This window comes from Berghia stephanieae, chromosome 12 (assembly GCF_034508935.2).
Source record: "Berghia stephanieae isolate SIO BIC M18660-M18661 chromosome 12, UCSD_Bste_1.3, whole genome shotgun sequence".
NCBI classification, from domain to species: domain Eukaryota; kingdom Metazoa; phylum Mollusca; class Gastropoda; order Nudibranchia; family Aeolidiidae; genus Berghia; species Berghia stephanieae.
Window position 1 is genome coordinate 25075551 of NC_088371.1, and position 20485 is coordinate 25096035.

Below are 20485 nucleotides of genomic sequence, written 5' to 3' on the forward strand. Positions count from 1 at the left end.
AATAATAATAATAATAATAATCAGAAAATATAAACAATGCCACTGGCTGTGCTTAACACTGCTTGAATATCTGACAAACACAAAGTACCATAATAATAATATCACGGAGCCAATGACACCAAAGCCCCCCCCCCTCCCCCCCCCCAATCCCAAGCAGACAAAAACAAACCCTGGGACCAGCAGCCTCATTACCTTGATCAGCCTCCTCCCTGCAGCCAGAACGTGGTGATCTCCGAGTCGCTTGTTGAACGTGATGCCGTGGTAATACAGGTCAGTGGTGATTTTGGTGATCTCCAACGTCTTACGGGGTGGGAAACTACGCATATTCTGTACATGAGTAATAATAATAATAATAATAATAATAATAATAATAATAATAATAATAATAATAATAATAATAATACACATTTATACAGCGCTCATTCTCGTGTAAAACACAACCTCTGGGCACTTTACAATATAAATTATCAATTTTGATTGGGAGTAGAAGAAGAAATAAAAAACAAAATAAAAAAACAAACATTGATAAATCAAAGAGTGGTTCAATGGTATGATCTTTGCTTTGTTCAGTCTGATTACCCACTTCACTGTGTTGTCTTGAACGAGTTACCTCCCCCAACCTCACTTTGCAGCCTGGTACTCCCGACTGATGCCTGGGTTATTCCAGTCTTCCTTTGGAACAGACGCTAAAGACAAATTTCTCCTTGGGGATGAATAAAGGGATTTTCTTTTCTTTATTATTATAACATATCCTTTAAAGAAAAAAAATCGACCAGAAAATTTTTCCTTCTTATACCAATCAATTAAATTGCCTCTCAAAAGTTTTTATTCTTATATCAATCAAATTTCCTCTTAAAATTTTTCCTTTTTATATCAATCAATTATAAATTACCTCTCACAATTTCTCAAATCTAAGACTTCAAAAAGTAACTCTTTCTCTTAATCTATTGAAATACAAAGCAAAAGTTTTGTGGCAAAATATTACATGTTTCTCATTCTGCTATATTCTACCATCAAAGGGTTACGGAATTCCCTGCCTAACAACTTGAAAAATTCTGACATGTTACAGTGAATTACATAATCAGTTGGATGGTGAAAAGGTTTAAACTGAGATATTGCCAAGTTTAGTTAGAAGGTCAATTTTTTCATAAATGTGTTCTTGTCATAAATGATTTAATCGACCCTTTTTGTACATCTTCGGGAAATATCAAAGCTTACTTTCACTTCTAAATAATTTTTACAGCAGTCAAGTTGAAAAAGTATGAAATTTGAGACAAGTTGCTGGATACCTTTCCCATACATCTGACCATAACTTCATGAAAAATCACCCTATTTACTTCAATTAAAGATTCTGTAGAGCATATTTTTTTAGAAAATGAAAAAAAAAATGCAAATCCAAAATGTTCACCTTCCGACTGATGATGTCATGACACATTTATGAAAAATCCACTCGCCAATAACAAAACATTTCTGCCACAGAAGTATGGAGGTAATAATGGTTGTGACACAGTGCCACAATCTCTTAACACTGACACCATCCCACACCACACACAAATGTTGTGTTTATCTTCGATATAGAACTTCCAACACCATGGATTGGATTGTATTGGATTGCTATGGTAGTCACATGACATGTCTTGGCAGCCTCAGCGGTTTCCCTAATTCATTTTCCTACCATAAACAACTGCTCTCTTTTACCTATGGCTGTCCCTATAAGCCTTTCTAGAATTATCGTTGTTGTGTTGAGCTAATTTGAAAAATAAATAAAAGAAAGGCCAAAAGGTCATCATCTTGTGCCATATTTTGACACCTGTGCTCAGTTGCATGAATTTTAGTGACACTCCCATTTTTATGATGGTGTCAGTCAATTGATGGTCAAAATATTAAAATACCTGAATACAAAGGGAAAACTAAATAAACATTGTTTTCAGTTGTAGTCTACAGTATAATACTTTTTAGAATGCTAACGAAACTTTTGATGCATTAAAAAAAAAAAAAATTAAAAATAGAGCTTTTATATAGCGCAATATCCACTAAGCATGCTCAAAGCGCTTTACAAGGAGTCCCTGACAAACAGCAACATTTAACATGTAGGACGGGACATGACGCCTGTTTGGCAAGATTACAATTTTTTCAGACAGAGACAACACTGTTAGCGGCCAGGTACTCATTTTACACCCGAGTACGGAGAGAGAATGTCAGTAAAGAGTCTTCTCCAAGGACTCAACTATGCAGCAAGCGAGGCTCAAACCCAGGACCATCGGATCCGAAAGTGAATGTCATACCACTAGACCACATATCCACATAGTATTTAGTATATTAGTGATAAGTGACTATTCAATGGCTTTTTGAATATGATGAATATGTAAATGATTTGGATGTTTGTTATCAAGTTATCAAATATGCATTAGTTTTCCACTTCAGTGTGGGTTGTTGTGTTTTGTTTTTGTTTTGTGTTTAGTTTTTTTGTTTTTGTGTTTTTTTGCAGTTGTCATTGTTTCTGTTGTTGTTACTATAAATAACTGAATGAAGGGGAAATCTAAAGAATTACAAGTACAATATTATTCATTCTCAACAATAAAGTGTTTAAAACTCAACCCAAGTCTGATAAGCTTTTTGTTCCCGAGCATACACACCTGGGACTCTGGTTATATACATTCAATAGATAGAATGAAGTTGACATCACTCAGGTCTATGTAATTGTTTTTTGCCATCCGGGTTTATGGGTAATTCTCACTAAATTGTATTAACCAGACCATAAACGTTCTAGGTTACACATAGTTTTGTGTGTTGGTCCGTTATACTTCCGGATGGCAATGTTGTGAGCTTCTTAGCCAAGTGCATACTACCTATACATTTAAACCATGCCAACATTAAACATTAAAAAAAAAATAATTGAGCTTTTATATAGCGCAATATCCACTAAACATGCTCAAATGGCTTTACAAGGGGTCCCTGGCCAACAGCAACACTTGACATGTAGGATGGGACATGACACCTGTTAGGCGATATTACAGTTTATTCGGACAGACACAACGCTAATGTTAATGGCCAGGTACTCATTTTACACCTGAGTACGGTAAGAGAATGTGAGTAAAGAGCCTTTTCCAAGGACTCAACTATGCATTGAGCGAGGCTCGAACCCAGGACCTTCCATTACGAAAGTGAGTGTCATACCACTAAACCACATAGCTGCACAACATAATACCCTTTTGTCACAGCAGTGAGTCACAATTGGCCTTAATTTATTCATAACCGAGGATGACTTTGCAATTCTTTAAAGACTAACTCACACATTCACATGATGATCAGTTTTAAATCGTCTGAGTCATTCTCCATTCAAAAGCTTTAATATAGAGTGACTGGTTATTGCTTTGTTAGGGAATTGATATCTAATAATGCCCCCCCCCCCCCCCACCCCCACTGTGTCCTATATATAATAAAAGGAACAGCTAACATTATTTAATAACTGATGTCAGATCAAACTGATAATGAATCCGCCATAAACCAATCGTCGCATCGACTCCCATGCCGTTTTCTAGGTTTTGACTCGACATAATTCAATGCCTAATGTTGATCCCACAGCACAGATGACAACAAAAGAACGCTCGTCATTGTGTTCTAGTCTCATTGATTTTTTTTGTTTTTGTTTTTATGTCTCCTATAATTATAAAGAACAGGAAATTAGTGAGATGTTACTTCCTGCCATTTTCATTTCACTTTTTTTTCTTGCTGAAATTGTTTTTTTTTTTGTTTGTTTGTTGCTTTAGGTCTCTTCCAACACAATTGAGGTTATATGAGAGACCGCTGAAACAAAAAAAAACAAGCAATCTAACAAAAATAGTACAAATGTCAATCAAAACCATAACCTAAAGATATCATAAGCTAAATTATAAATAACCAAGAACAAACAGGCAGAGGATTTACAGAAAAAAAAATATCCCCTGTCAAAAATACAATCACAAACCAAAGAAGCAGGATAGGCTAGTAAAGAGAAGAAGAAACAACATCACTATCGGATCGTACACCCATGCGAACATCATAGGTATATGATTCAAGGGTGATGCTCCCATCCAACCACCCGCCTGAAATTGTTTGAAACGACGATGATAATAATAATAATAATAATAATAATAATAATAATAATAATAATAATAATAATAATAATAAAAATAAAAATAATAATAATATTAATAATAATAATAATAATAATAATAATAATAATAATAATAATAATAATAATAATAATAATAATAATAATAATAATAATAATAATAATAATAATAATAATAATAATGATATTGATGAGGAGGAGAAGAAGAAAAAATGAGCAGCAAAAGAAATGATGATGATGATAATGACGACGACGACGACGATGATGACAACAACAACAATACCTTACCTGAATCTGATAGCCACCAACAGCAGGATAAATGTACTGTACATCCGGTCTGAGTGCAATGTGAGAGCCGCTGGGAGAGATGTGTACCTCGTACTGTTGATTCAACCCATTACACACCAGAAAATGGCCCGTGCACACACCAACCTCCAGATTAAGGATATAGAACTTGGTAAAAGGAGTCCCCTTGTTAGAACACACCTGAATACAGATATCAAAATCAAAGATTACGAAAACCCTCCAATTCAAGAATAATTTATTTAATAAAAAGATAATTTGTTTGAATGCATTTTGTTTCACGACATGCAGGTGATACTAGATTATGTTTGTATTGTTTGTTATCAGGAGTTTTATAATGTAAAGGAAGAAGTAATGTGGAGACCATCAGGACAACGAATGACAGGGAGGGTTGGAAAGGCATAATTGTCCACGCTATGAAGCAATAAATAACAATGTGAAATTGAATGTAAGCTTCAATTTAATTACAAAAATAGATCAAATGAACGTTTCTGTTTTTGTATTAAATTGAAGCTTACATTCAATTTCACATTGTTATTTATTTCTTCGAGCTTCAAGAAGCAACATTTACACATGCTAGCAAACAAGGCACAAGATGATGATTTTATATTAATCTTTTGGAGTCATTTCAATGTTAGTAAAAACAGAATCTAATATGACAATAAAAAGGGTATCCGAGGGTTCAGTCTACAAACAATTTTTAAGGAAAAGAAAGAGAAGGGGGGCGGGGGAGGGCAATTTAAAAGGTAAAACGTAATTCCACCTAAATGTCGTCCACCTAAATATATGCATATCAATAATAATATTATCATAACTAAAAAGAGATTATTCACGAGAAAAAAGTATTGTCTTAAAGAGAGTGGTGGCTTCCCTTTCAGCAGAGGACCCCAGGCAGGGCCCAGGTGAAACCAATTGATTTAATTCCAGAACAAGAATACAAAGCAACATAAAAAATCAAATGATATAGGTGGGGGGGGGGGGGGGGGGGGAGGATAAAAGAGAAAGTAAGCTTGAGTGGACCGCTGCTGAACCCAAAGGTCCAAAAGAAAAAAACTCAAAAAACCCAACCATTTCCCTGCAACGAGATGCTCATTACATTATGTAAACAAGATGAAATAAGTCTGTGTCTGTATAGTGCCGTACTCTGGAAAAACCCATATCTAATAATTTGACCTTCATCTTGGCAAAAACTCTCAAACCTGGGACTTCGTGAATATATATATATATATATATATATATATATATATATATATATATATATATATATATATATATATATATATAAACACTCATGTTCTTTTTATTTTGTCTTTTGTTTTACAGGTGACCTTTCTCTTCCTTTATTCTCTGTGTTACTGTCGGCTTATAAAACATTTTGAGAACATTTTGTGGTTATTGCACTACATAGCAAGAATGAAATCACTCAGCTCTTTGTTATTGTTTTCAGTCAGCCATTTTTATGAGTAGTTCTCACTAAATAGTATCAATCAAGGCTTAAATGTTTAAGGTTACACATAGTTTTGTGTGTTGGCGGATGTTGTGATTTTCTTTTGCAACACATTTAGCGCCAATAAAAAGGATGAATATTGGAGTGTAAAAACATTCTAGATGTACAATTAAAAGGATTTGAGGAAAAAGTAAGACATACCAAGGGGAGTGGTTCAAATAGGGAACAGATGTAGATTCCAAGAGCACACTATCAGTGTACTAAGTTTGAGAATACCTAAATGTTTCACCCAGACACCAATGTTGTATATTTTCTTACGCCATTTTCCTTATTGCAACAAAGAGCAGGAATTATCGGGCAATTTTCACAGATACCAAAAAGCCCGCAATTTGTTGTGTATTTTGAACGGAAGTAATCTAGAGAACGATTACTACGGAGATAGGTTGGGTTTTTTTTTTTTTGGTGACTGTCAAAGAGGAAGCATCATGTTTTATTTGTAAACAATCTTGCCTGTAAATAAAGTGTTTAAAAGTATCTTTGGAGACTCAGTTCAATTTATTGACTAACATTTTGGTGCCGAAACCCGGGATCCTCTAGATTTTCGTTAATTGGACTGTGTGTTTTGTTTGAGAAGAAGCAGGCAAGTAGATATTCAGTTGACAGTCGTTGGTTTCATTTTCCTCCATTGTTGTTAGATGAGGCGACGTAGTGTCCTCCAGTGTATTCGATACCACTAGTTAGTATGGAAGAAGCGAAAAAACGCAGGTCTGCGACGAAAGGATGGCTTTCACGTGAGATTCTGAATCTAAAACAGCTTGTTGCCAGATTCGACGTTTCTTCAGCTGAATTGGCCGACGCATTGGCAGATTTTAAAAGGCGACAAGATAAGTTAACATCAGTGCAAGAAGAACTCGAACTGTTGTTCCTTTCTGAAGAGGACTTGCAGCGTGACATTGAAAATGAACATTTATTCCTACTTGAGTGCAGATCGGCTAAGGCGGCTGCAGAAATGAAACTAGTTGAGATTCAGACCTCCATGGAACCGGAGCGCAGTGTGAACGCTAACAATAGTGAAACGCAGGGCAATGGATCAGGGCGTTTTAATCCTAGTGCAGCAAACTTGCCAAAAATACAACTGGCAGGTTTTTCGGGGGATTACACTGAGTGGCCTTCATTCTTTGATTCGTTTCGAGCGCTTATTGATGAAGCGACGCTACCTGATATCACCAAGTTTTCGTATCTGCAATCACTGTTGTCGGGAGAAGCCCTTTCGTGTATCAAAGGACTAAGTTTGACCGGAGAAAATTATCGTCACGCACTTGAAATTCTTCGACAACGTTACGATAGAAAAGAAAAAATAGTTTTCGACCATATTCAAAAACTTCTGGCAACTGAGGTCAACGTAAGGAATGTGAAAAATATGTGGACTTTTTACAACCTAGTTCAGTCACACATTCGGAGTTTAGAGAACTTTGGAATTTCAGGGGAACAGTATGGGGTCATTTTGACACCCCTGATATTGAGTCGACTGCCAAGTGACTTTCGTATGGAATGGGCCCGACCGAGCGACAAACGAGAGTCGGACTTACTCTTTTTGATGGATTTTCTCCACGGCAAAATTCAAAGACGGGAACGTTCCCAACATTTCGATTTGCCACCAACACACGAAAAAGCAAGGGTGGCAGTGGCGTACGAGAAAAGGAAGAGCACTGCGTCTGCGTTGATGACAAGTGAAAAAAGAGACAATCAGAATCGTGCTTGTGTTTGTGTTTTCTGTGGTAAAAGGGACAGCCATTACAGTGATAAATGTCCACAGCTGGCGGAAATGGACACTGAAAAAATTAGAGAGAAAACAAAGAACAGTAATCTTTGTTTCAAGTGTTTCCGGCCTTCACATTTGGCTAAGAATTGTAGATTCAAATGTTCGATTTGCCATAAAGGTCACCATAAGGTGTTTTGTTACCAAAATCAGAGTGCTGCCAAACAAAACACAAACAGAGCTAAAGACAGTGCAAATGAAAATGGGGGGGGGGGGGGGTCAGACAACTGCGTGATTTACGCCAAGTCTGAGTTTACAGGAAGACAGACTGTCATGCAAAGCTGCAAAGTGAAAGTCAATGATGTTGACGTTTTTGTTTTGTTTGACAGCGCTGCTGATAAAAGTTACATCTCATCCTCCTGTGTGAAGAGTTTAAAACCCAAATTTATTGGTAAGGAGGAGACATCATTTTTCACCTTTGGTGGGGGCAGACCATCAGGAAAAATAGAAAGAAATGTTTACGAAGTTTCCTTTCAGGGTCTGAAGGGTAAGCAGTCGAAAGTCTGTTTGACAGAAATTGGTGAAATTTGTGGCACATTATACAGGCCAGGGGTGAATCTTGATTGTCTTGCTCAGTTTAAGTCTCAGGTGGGCTCAGATTTGGAATGGGGAGATGAGTATGACAAGGGTCAGAGAATGAGAGTGGATTTTTGATTGGACTTGATAATTATTGGGAGTTAATAATACCAGGTAAGGTAATAAACAGTGAGATTGGACTTGTGGCTCAAGAGACCATTTTCGGTAAGTGGATCCTTTCTGGATCATGGCATTCCCTGAAGTAAAGGGCAAAAACTCCCATTCACAATTTTTGACACTGGGTTGTGTAAGTGATAGTACAGTGAAGAAATTCTGGGAGCTTGAGGCAATTGGGATCATGGACGATTCGAACCACGGGGTCAATGCAGAAGTAGGGAACCCCGTATGGGAAGAATTTAGGAACAGTGTAGATCAGAGGTATGAAGTTGCATTGCCATGGAGGGACGGGGTCATAAAGTCAGAGTTACAGAACAATTTTCAATCTGCAAAAAGTAGAGTTGAAAAACTTGACAGGAAGCTGGGTGATGACACCAGATATGCTGATGTATTCAAAGCTCTTGAAAAGGAAGGATTGATACATGAGGTTCCCTTGGACGAAATGCAGCCAGAAAACAGACCAGTTTATTACATACCTCACTTTCCAGTAATCAAAGAAGAGAGCGTCACGACCAAGGTCAGACCTGTGTTTGACGCCTCATGCCGTGGATCGAATGGAATATCATTGAATGATTGCGTTCATGCCGGTCCCAATCTGTTACCCAATTTGGCCGATGTCCTCCTTAGATTTCGAAGATGGCCGGTAGCCCTGACAGCAGATATCAAGAAGGAATTTCTTCAAATTAGATTGAAAAAGGAAGACCAAGATGTACAGAGGTTTCTTTTGAAGGAAGGCCAAAACATGAGTGATGCGCTGTGAACGAGTGATCTTTGGATGTACCTCATCACCATTTTTGTTGATTGCAACAGTCAGACACCATCTCAACAAGTATGAGAAGTCAAGGATTCTGGAAGAGATGAAAGATAACTTCTACATGGATGATTTTCTCACTGGAGCAGATGACATTGACCAGGCATGTGAGATGCAGAAGACAGCATCCAAAATCATGTCAGAAGCGAACATGCAGCTGTGCAAATGGAATTCTAACAGTTTGGCAGTAAAAGAAAGAGTTCAAAAAGATTTCAGAGATGGAGTCATGCCACAGAGTGACACAGCCAAAATTTTGGGATTGAAGTGGAATCCGACGGCTGATGTTTTTGAATTTATGGGTTATCCCTTTCCAACAGATGTTGTGGTAACCAAACGGTTAGTTTTGAGTTTGATGTCCAGAATTTTTGATCCGCTGGGCTTCCTCAGTCCTTTCACTATAACAGCAAAGATTGTCTTCCAAGAACTCTGGAAATTGGGAGTGGAATGGGACGAAGAAATCCCAGACAGCCTAGAAAAACGGTTTTCAGCATGGATGCATGAATTGTCCATATTGTCGACATGGGCAGTACCAAGGTGTTTGGTGTTGTGCACCTGGATCAACAAGAAGAGTTTAGAAATGCATTGCTTTTGTGATGCGAGTGAAAAGGGGTATTGTACAGCTGTGTATTCAAGTGTGAAGGAAGAAGATGGACGACAGAGGATGACATTGGTTATGGCCAAGTCACGAGTGGCACCAGTAAAACAGGTCACCTTGCCTCGTTTAGAATTGTTGGGTTGTCTGTTGGGAGCCCGTCTCCTTCGTTTTGTAATGAAAGCATTACAACTGCCAGAGGAAACAAATTACAGATGCTGGACAGACTCGATGGTTGCTCTACACTGGATACGCAGTGATTCCTCAAAGTGGAAAACCTTCATTGCAAATAGAGTTTCTGAAATCCAACAATTTACTTCCCCTCAAATTGGCAGCATTGCAAGGGATCGGAAAATCCTGCTGATTTGGGAACACGAGGAGTGACAGCAAATACCTTGATGCATTCGTCTGAGTGGATAAATGGGCCAACAGATTTTTTAGAGAAGGAAAGTCAAGAAGAGAAAATCCAAGATGAAGCGGAAGGCAACATGATATGTTCCTCAGAGTGCCAAGAGATGACACTACAAAGCAACACCCTTAGTGCAGTGCCTCTGCTACCGTTTGAAAGGTGGGGAGGCTTCTCAAAGTCTGTCAGAGTAGTAGCGGGGCGCTAAGATTTATCAGTAATTGCCGTCAGAAAGCACGCGCAGATAGAGAATACTCAGAGTGTCTCAAGGTTGAAGAGATAGTTGAAGGGAAGAGGGTGCTTTTGATAACAGTTCAAGCTCAGTATTTTTCTGAAGAAGTGAGACAAGTTCAATTGGGGAACAGGGTGGCTAAGGGGTCTCCGTTGCGTAAATTGAATCCTTTCATTGATGAAGATGGTCTCTTGAGGTTGCAAGGACGACTTCAGTTTGCTTCAGCGTCATTTGAGTGCAAACACCCAATTATTTTGCCGAAATGTCATGTTTCAGAGTTATTGACAAGTCGTGAGCATTTAGAATCAAAGCACGCAGGTGTTCCACACATGATATCTTCTATCCGGAACGAGTTCTGGATAATCGGGTTGAGAACATTAGCAAGAAAAGTAAAAAGGCAGTGTGCCAGGTGCTCTAGATATGACTCTTTACCATGCCAACAGCCAATTGCTCCTCTCCCCAAGGAGAGAATTAGCAGATCTGAACCCTTTTCTGTAACAGGGGTAGACTTTGCCGGGCCTATATTTACCGCAGACTTTGTTGGGAAAAAGCACTACATTTGTTTGTTTACATGTGGTGTAACAAGGGCCATTCATTTGGAGCTTGTGGACAGTTTAACAGTTGAACAGTTCATGATGGCATTCAAACGATTTGTGTCAAGAAGACGTATGCCAGTGACTGTTATGAGTGATAATGCTAAAACTTTTCAGTCAGCGTCAAGAAAATTGGCAGAAGAATATGGTGATAAAAGTCCCAAATGGAAGTTTATCAAACCTAGAAGCCCATGGGTTGGAGGAATTTGGGAACGCCTTGTCCGTTCTGTTAAGTCCAGTTTAAAGAAAAGTATCAGTACCAGATGCCTTACAAAATCAGAACTTATCACACTGTTATGTGAAATAGAAATGTGTGTCAACAGTCGTCCACTCACATTTGTCGGGGACACGCTAGATAGCTGGGAAGCTCTCACTCCTAATCACTTTCTTATTGGTGGAAACATGGCCGCCATGGGTTCGAACCTTAGCCCTGAGAGTGTAACGGCAAATGACTTGCGCCAAATGGCAGCATCGAGGTCAGAAGAGTTAGAGAAATTTTGGTCTATTTGGAGACAGAGTTATATCAGAGAGTTACCTCATGCTCCTATGGCAAAAGCAAGGGGAGTCTGAAACTGAACGATGTTGTTATCATCAGAGAAGACAATTGTTCAAAATTGTATTGGCCACTTGGTAGAGTGACAAAGCTAATTCCAAGTAAAGACAAGCTTATAAGAACAGTAGAAGTGAAAACAAAGAAAGGGTCATTTATTAGACCAATACAAAGACTGCATCTTCTTGAACTAGAAGGCAGAGGGTCTATGAGTGATGATACCGAGGCTGATTCACAGCGACCAGAAAGTAGTGATGGTTCGAACCTTCCTAAAGAAGTAGGAGTTAGTATTGGACAGGAAAATTATGGAGTTCGAACAAGAGCAGGGCGCATCGCGAAGCCTAAATGTATTTTTAGCCTCTAGACGTATTGTAGCATCTTATTATTTCCATATATTCAGTTATATTGTGTTACGATTATATATAAAGACTTGTTTGCTATGTTTATTCTAATGTATATTGATGGTATAATTTTGCTCTCCCAAATAGCTAAGATGGTTTATTATTGTTGTCAGTAGTGGCAGCTTTATGCATACGACTAATACTAATACATAATGAGTTGATCAAAACGAGTGGGCATTTCCTGAAGATGGGTTATTGCCGCGTTGCTACCTTTTTTATGGGGGTTTGATTGCATTTTATAGTTTTTCAGTTGAAATTATTTTAATTCCTTGCATCATTTTAGTTTGGATTCGTTTTGCATTTTTTACGCGATTTTGCATATATGTTCAGATTTACGATAAGGTTTAAATTGTACCAGTAGTACTCTGGTCACCTTTTTTTATTTTTGTTTCCCTCTCTTCTCTACTCCACCCTTGGAATTATGTTTGTAGTACGGTTTTGCGGTTTGACATTATTTTGACAGTTGGATATTTCATGTTATTCATCATTATCCAAGGTGGGGAGAATGTTGTATATTTTCTTACGCCATTTTCCTTATTGCAACAAAGAGCAGGAATTATCGGGCAATTTTCACAGATACCAAAAAGCCCGCAATTTGTTGTGTATTTTGAACGGAAGTAATCTAGAGAACGATTACTACGGAGATAGGTTGGGTTTTTTTTTTTTGGTGACTGTCAAAGAGGAAGCATCATGTTTTATTTGTAAACAATCTTGCCTGTAAATAAAGTGTTTAAAAGTATCTTTGGAGACTCAGTTCAATTTATTGACTAACAACCAGCACAAGATCCCACTAAGAGGAATACACTCAAATGTTTACAAATCAAATGTTTAAAATAAAAAATAACTACATAAGAGAGATATTTACAAGGAAAAAAAATATCATCTCCCAAAACTCCAACTATACAATCGACTGTTTGCCTCCCAGCCAAGGACTCTGGCCAGGATCGGGACAAAACCAAGTAATCTTATTCCAAGACAAAGACAGAAAGCAATTGAAAAACAGATACAGGGGGATAGAAGACAGCAAGTATGTCCCTGCCCACTATGGGAGGTTAGGAACCCACCCAGCGAGAACATTTTGTGGTTATTTGACTATATAGAAGGAATGACTTTGACGTCATTCAGCTCTTTATTATTGTCTTTAGCCAGCCATTTTTATGAGTAGTAGTTCTCACTAAATAGCATCAATCAGACTATAAATGTTTAAGGTTACACATAGTTTTGTGTGTTGTTAAGTTATATCTGGCTGATGGATGCTGTGAGCTTTTCCAGCTAAATGCATAGCATCAATAAATACACACGCTCCTTTTGCTATTTTTCTTCTTTTTATTTAAAAAGTGAAAACGGGGATCATGACAGCTCAGTTGGTAGAGCACTCGCTTCACAAGCATAAGATCAATCCTGGATACAGTCAAGATTTTTTCTGACCCCTCTGTCCACTCAGCACTGAATAGGTAGCTGAGTCTGTTAGATTTGGTGGAAAGTACTTTGCGATATACTAGCATCCTATCCAAAGGATAGCAAGCAACTGCTATTGTCCATTTCATGCTATAGAAATCGGGATAAACTACGGCTACATGAGCCCAATGGCTCTGAAGGACTACTTTTTTCAAAAGTGAAAAAACCAACCTGGACAATGAGGTTTCCATTGTGATACGCCACAGCCCGTATCGTCCGAATGCTGAATCGAATGTGACGATTTTGCAGGAATGTCGACAGACTTGGAGAGGAAAACCTGGGAATTTTGATGCGAGTCTGGTAGCCAGATTGTTTCTCACATACCAGCAACTCGAGCTGGGTCCTGAAATAAATCATGAATTTATTAAGAGATAAAAAAAAGTATTCTTCAGAGTCTATATGTTGTTGTGATATGATACTCGACTCTGGATCCAAAGGTCCTGGGTTTGAGCCCCACTTTGAGCTGTGTATAGTGGAGTCCTTAGTTAAAGGCTCTTTACTCGCATTCTCTCACCATACTCAGGTGTTAAATGAGTAATTGGTGGTTTACAGTGTTGTCTCTGTAGGAAAAAATGGTAATATTGCCTAATAGTCATCATGTCTCGTCCTATGTGTTAAGTGTTGCTGTTGGCTTGGGTCCCTTTGTAAAGCGCTTTGAGCATGTTTGGTGGATATTGCGCTATATAAAAGCTTATGGGCCATAACGTCCATTGAGCTGGAGTTAGGGTTTCTTAAGCTTTTAAAAGGACAGTAAATATTGCTTGCTACCCTTTAAATTGGACACTTTGTTCAGTACTGTCCTCTAGAACAGACAGGGCCAGATTTGAACAAGTGTGTATGAAAGGTGCCTGACAAAGCAAGAAAGAAAATAAATATCCCAAAAAATCAGTCTACCTCGACAGGGGAACGAACCTCAGACCCTCTGATTACCTTCTGATCCTTATTTTCTTAATTTGATATTTCCTATGAATAAACTGTTGGGCGGTTGCCTTATCACCAGCTCGAAGCTTACGAGGTTGTGTTATGAATGCAAGACCAAAGCCCTACAATAAAGATTCACACAGCAATAAAATATTTATCACTATTTTTCCTAAATGATCTGGGTTTTTTGGGGGGTTTTTTTAAAAGGGTTTTACTGCACATGCAACATATTAATGTCTTATCAGTAAAAAGGAAGAAAACAGGATAGTAAAAAGGTCTAGAATTACAATTAAAACACCCCAGAACAGGAAAGACAAAGAGAAATTGGTTCAAATAAGAAACAGATGTAGATTCCAAGAGCACACTATCAAAGTATTTAATTTGAGATCACCTAAAAGTCTCATCCAGACACAAGCTCAGTTCCCCACTAAGAGGAATACACCCAAGTGTTTACAAATCATATATAATATGAAAACAAAACATAATACAGTGCATAACAGAGAGATAATTTACAAGACAAAATATATCATCTCCCAAAATTCTAACTAAAAATTTGACTGTTTCCCTCCCAGCTAGGATTTCCACCCAGGGCCAGGATAAAACCAAGTAATCTCATTCCAAGACAAAGACGGAAAGCAAGTTGGAAAACTGATATAGGCAGGGAGATAGAAGACAGTAAGTACCTCTCTGCCCACTATGGGAGGTCAGGAACCCCACCCAGTAAATTATATGGAACAATATGAATTATCATTCAATTCAAATACATTGGCCCTATTCACACCCCTTCTAGTTTTTAAGTGTGATTTTTCTTAGTATAAAACTGAAAGACTAATGTTATACAACTTTGTTAACAACACTGTCAAAGAGCTTAAAAAGTCGTAGGAAAAAACCTGTTCTCTATTATTCAAGGCAGGGAGGAAAAAAAGTTTTAAAAAACGAAAAAATCTAAAAGCATAATAATAATAATAATAATAATAATAATAATAATAATAATAATAATAATAATAATAATAATAATAATAATAATAATAACATAATAAATAATAATAATAATAATAATAATAAAATAATAATAATAATATGATAATAATAATAATAAATAATAATAATAATAAATAATAATAATAATAATAATAAAAATAATAATAATAATAATAATAATAATAATAATAATAATAATGACTTTAATGAGGGTGAAGTTGACAAAGTTAATTAATAAATCAAAACAACCAGATCCAATCATAAAACAATGATAAAAAAAGAAGTATTTGAACTCACTTGGAATGGATTTGGAAGAATCGACCTTCTGTCGTATCCGGCATGCTGGACGCTCTACCGGAGTTGTGTAACACGGATGGCGTGTAGTTAGCCTTGTCGTAAAATCCGCACACTAGACGCTTCTCCCGACACCAGCTTCCAAATGAACAAGACAACATCTGCTCCCCGACATTGCTGGACAACATTTTGTCGTAGAAGTCCGACATGCTGATGGTGGAGTTACGTTTTCCTGATTTGGAGCTGGACGAGGTGGAAGAATGGACGATGGAGTTGCCCATCTTGAAAATAATAATATTGCTGTACGTTGTTCAAAATCAGAACGAGCTGACTTATTTGTTGAATGAATTTCTATATCTGTAGAAAAAAAAGGAGTGAAAAAGCGTTTAAAATTCGGCATTGCTTCAACAATAGAAGGATGCAGGGGGGGGGGGGATATCGGACATGGCTCCTCTTTGGTATGAAGTAGTGTTTCACAGCAGTGTCTGGGGGGAGATGACTACAAAGAGCTGGCTTAATAAGATCAAAGAGAGAGAGAGAATGGGGATACCTCTCTCAAGAGCATAATGGACGGTGTCTTCGTTTTGAGCCGAAATAAGTCCCGGCAACCCTTGTACGCTGATTCCCAGACTACGGACAGAGATGCATATACGAGATGGTTTGGACGAATTCAATCCCTCAAGGGGTCGGGAACATACACTCCTCTAAACTCGGTTAGAAGTTGCCAGGCTTCTCCATCATCAAGAGGAGGCACTGGGGGTGGTAGAGAATTGGCTTCGGTAGAGAACCTGCCTATTGGCAAAATCACTTCATCAATGGGGACTTTCCAACGGTCCAACATGTAGGGTGGGTGTAAAATTTTGGGTAGAATTCAGAAAATGTATGGTACGGTCAGAGTTAAAAAAGCAAAATATCAAACCAGATTTACCTTTACTAGATGAAGAAAGGATGTTAGCCGTTGACTTTCCAGATTTTATCTTTAAGTTTCGAAGGATCAAAATACCCCCTGGGTTGAGTTTCTCTTGTTCTGATAGACATTAAGACGTTCATCAGGAATCCCAGTATGTGCTTATCTTGCTATCTTGTAATCTGCGAAAGGAATAAAATTTGAGTCAGAATAATTTTAGATTAAAGGGAAAGAAATGGGAAAAATAAATTCCAATTATTCACAGTGCTACTTTAAAATTAGAAATTTTTTTTTTTTAAATAAAGCGCAATATCTACTAAATGTGCTTAAAGCACTTTATAAAGGGTCCCTAACCAACAGCAACACGTAATGTAGAATGAGAAATGATGCCTGTTAGGGAATATTACAATTTTCCGACAGAGACAACACTGTTGATGACCAGGTACTCATTTTACACCTGAGTACAGTGAGAGAATGTGAGTACAGAGTCTTATCCAAGGACTCAACAAGGACTCAACAATGCGCAGAGCGAGGCTCGAACCCAGGACTTTCCAATCCGAAAGCGAGTGTCATTCCACAAGACCACATAGCTGCACAAAAATAAGAAACCACAAAGATAGAATCCATGTAAGAAGAAAAGGGAAAGCACAACAAAACAAAAACATAAAATCTTCAAACCGAAGTCACATCATGTTATTTGCCAACAAGATGATTTAAAATGGAAATATCCCGCATAAAAAACCCACTTAGATCCGACTACACACTGAACAATCACACAATGGAACAAAATACAAAAAATCCATATTTAGGCATCATTAGCCTATACTTATACGAACCATGTGTGAACACAACAGATTTAGAAACATTCAAACGAAGATTATCAAAATTCTTCAGCCTAAACACCAACAATGGCTGTCATATTCAGCTTCTCTCTCCGGAATACAAAGATTCAGAATTGAGTGGACGTCCAGGAGGAAAATTCAGAAGACTAAAAACAAACATTGTATCGTAACACCTCACTGACTGAGCCGGTGAGACGTTACGATTCAGTGTTTTGTTATTAGCAATTTTGTTATGCTTTTCCCACTTTAAAATTTCAGAAAAAAGACTTAGTGATATGGACGTCCTTTTGCATTCTATGATAAATGAGGATAAATGGAAAAAGATGGATATTCAATAGGGAACCGGGTGATGAAGATAAATGACTTAAAGATGTTGTGTCGGGTGACAATTAGGATAAATAAATAACGAACACAATGAATAAATGAACGGAATGAACTGCCTAAAAATCACTTCTTGGTATGTAACAAAAATATTACGTCGGCCTTTGAATAACGTACACAACAAATTAAAACAGTTCGTTTAGCATCCAGAGGGAGGATGGTCTCAAGCACGCCCAAGGCATGCCCAGTCTTACACAACTCGCACGAGACGATCAGAGTGTAAACAAACCTGCCTAAAGCCGAAAACTAAAAAATCGTTTAACACATGCCCTTAACACATTCATTAAAAATGGCATCACTTTGCATATAGACTATTTGGGGAGCCCTTCACTATTTTCTCTAAAAACTCTAAAGGAACAAATCTCCAAGTCAAGAACTTGGAATTTTACCGAGACTGAGGAGAGCTTGCGGTCAGCAGTTAGTGCGTTGAGGTCGAGGTCACCAAACTGGCAATCGCAAGAAGAAAGTTTATCATTTTTCACCCTTTTCTGCCCTCAGTCCCTTGCACATTGTAACTTTGAATTAATAAAAGCAAATGAATGCATACCGCACAAAAGTATATTCCAGACTCTTGAAAGATCTGCCCTTCCTTTGAGTAGCCTATGACGAAAAGACGGAATCTGGCGTTGGAATTTGACACTGTCGACAGCTGTTTTCCTCCTGAGCACGAAACGCGAGATCAGCTGTTCGTCTAAAAATAGAACCAAATTTTAGACGGCTCAGGAATGAAAAACTTGAAGTATAGCACGTAGGCTAGAACAAACTTGTTATTCGTGTATTTGAGACGAATAAAAGAATAAAAGCTTAAAATATAAATCATAACCTGAACGACATTTTATGATGAACGATATCCGTCTTTTACTTTTATACCTTTTACGGTGACTCACGATTTGTTTTTATTGACGACCAAGAGGAATCATGGGTAAAGAGTAAAACTGACATCAATATTTGCATATTTAAATTAGGTAGGTTACCTATTTTCTAGACAAAAACAATCCGATTTGAATAGGTAATTAAACATAAATTTATTCACTTGAAGATTACCCGTTTCTTTCTTTCTTTTATCACTTTTTTTTTAGATTTCTTTTAATCTGGTAAAATTCTCTTACCTTCACAATTCACTTTACCACTCAAAAAAATAAAGGTGGTGGCCGTTGTTATTTTATCTGGGGCGGGGACCTCACTTGTGCTTCAGTCACGGGCCCACATTGTTTCTTGGCTTCGTCTTTTTCAAGATCACTGCCAGGGATTAAATACAGTCGCGACCGTCTAAATGCCTGGCGTCTTAACGCCAATTTCGCCTAATACCTATATATGAAAAAAAAAACAAACAAAAACAAATAAACAGAAAAAACCACCCAAAAACAAACAAACAAACCAAAATAATAATAATAATAATAATAATAATAATAATAATAATAATAATAATAATAATAATAATAATAATAATAATAATAATAATAATAATAATAATAATAATAATAATAATAATAATAAAAACCATTTCTCATTAAAACAGCACCAAACTGCCCGGTGTGAATTAGGAAATTTTGCTTAATTTCGGGTGACAGCGCTCCACTGATATTTTGAGCTTTACCCTAGGACTTCATACTCTATAGATGTCACTGGTTTTACCCCTTTCTCCCACTAATTTTATGTCCTTCCTGCTAGTCGCAAAAAATAACTGAAAATTAACCGTATTACAGAATGAACGCTGCTGACGTAACTCGGCTCTTTGTTACTTTTATAGACCTCCGGTTGGGCGATAAGCTCTCACTCAAGTCCCTCTAAAACCAACAATTGTTCTAGATTGAATGAAGATTACACATTATCCAAGATTTTTCTGCTGAGAGGATCTACAAAATATTTTTAAAAAAAGCAAAATTGAGTTTTTTATATAGTGCAATATCCACTAAATGTTTCTCAAAGAGCTTTACAATGGGTCCCTGGTCAACTCCGACATTTAACATTCAGGACGGGACATAACGCCTGTTAGGCGATGTAACAAGTTTTTTTTCGGACAGAGACAACGCTGTAAACGCCAGGTACTCATTTTGCACCTGAGTATGGTGAGAGAATGTGAGTAAAGAGTCTTTCCAAGGACTCAACTATGCGCCGAACGAGGCTCGATCCCAGGACCGTCTGATCCGAAAGCGAGTGTCATACCACTAGACCACATAGCCGCACAAAATATCTCTGCCGTCTATCTGGAATTTAGTAATTTTGCTCTATATAATTTTATTTGATTTTATCTAACGAGATCTGATCGCCGGCTTGCTGACTAATAACAATAACAACTACCACAGCGACATCTGTATTATGTCGAGACGATGTGATTATGATATATAATATAAATATTACTAAAAATTGGACTTATAGTAAAAAATGTGACTTTATGAAAAGATGAAATAAATAACATTAGGTACTCAAATGAATACTAAGTACTTGATCTCTATCGACTAGATTCACCCAAATTAATGCCCATTTCGCCTAAACGCCTGTATGTTCTGCTTCCGACCAGCGGGCATTTATCCGGCCACCAATGTATTACATAAACGGCTTAGCATTCACTTGGCGTGATGAATTAATTAGGATTTTACGGCTACGTCATTGGAATATTTTAAGATAGGACAGGTTATAAATAATGGGAAATGTTTTGGTCACTGGAAAATTTTAAAAATAAATTATGTACTTGTGTATAACACACACACACACACACACACACACACACACACACATA

At 37.4% G+C, this 20485-nt stretch overlaps 1 protein-coding gene across 3 annotated transcripts in view; it reads right to left on the reverse strand.

Moving 5' to 3' along the window:
- Window positions 1-18945, reverse strand: part of LOC144958288 (uncharacterized) — a 28019-nt gene extending 9074 nt beyond the window's left edge. Inside the window, exons 1-6 of one of the 3 annotated variants that reach the window (XM_078890161.1) lie at window positions 18855-18945; window positions 16544-16704; window positions 15619-15972; window positions 13591-13762; window positions 4403-4600; window positions 193-327 (exon numbers count right to left, since the gene is read on the reverse strand). In XM_078890161.1, the coding sequence (XP_078746287.1) occupies window positions 193-327; window positions 4403-4600; window positions 13591-13762; window positions 15619-15896 (783 nt within the window). In that variant the 5' untranslated portion in view covers window positions 15897-15972; window positions 16544-16704; window positions 18855-18945. Of the gene's footprint in view, window positions 1-192; window positions 328-4402; window positions 4601-13590; window positions 13763-15618; window positions 15973-16543; window positions 16705-17862; window positions 17947-18292; window positions 18660-18854 lie in introns of those variants that run through there. The other 2 variants (XM_078890158.1, XM_078890159.1) reach the window with 2 other exon arrangements.
- Between the last annotated feature and the right edge of the window lie 1540 nt (window positions 18946-20485).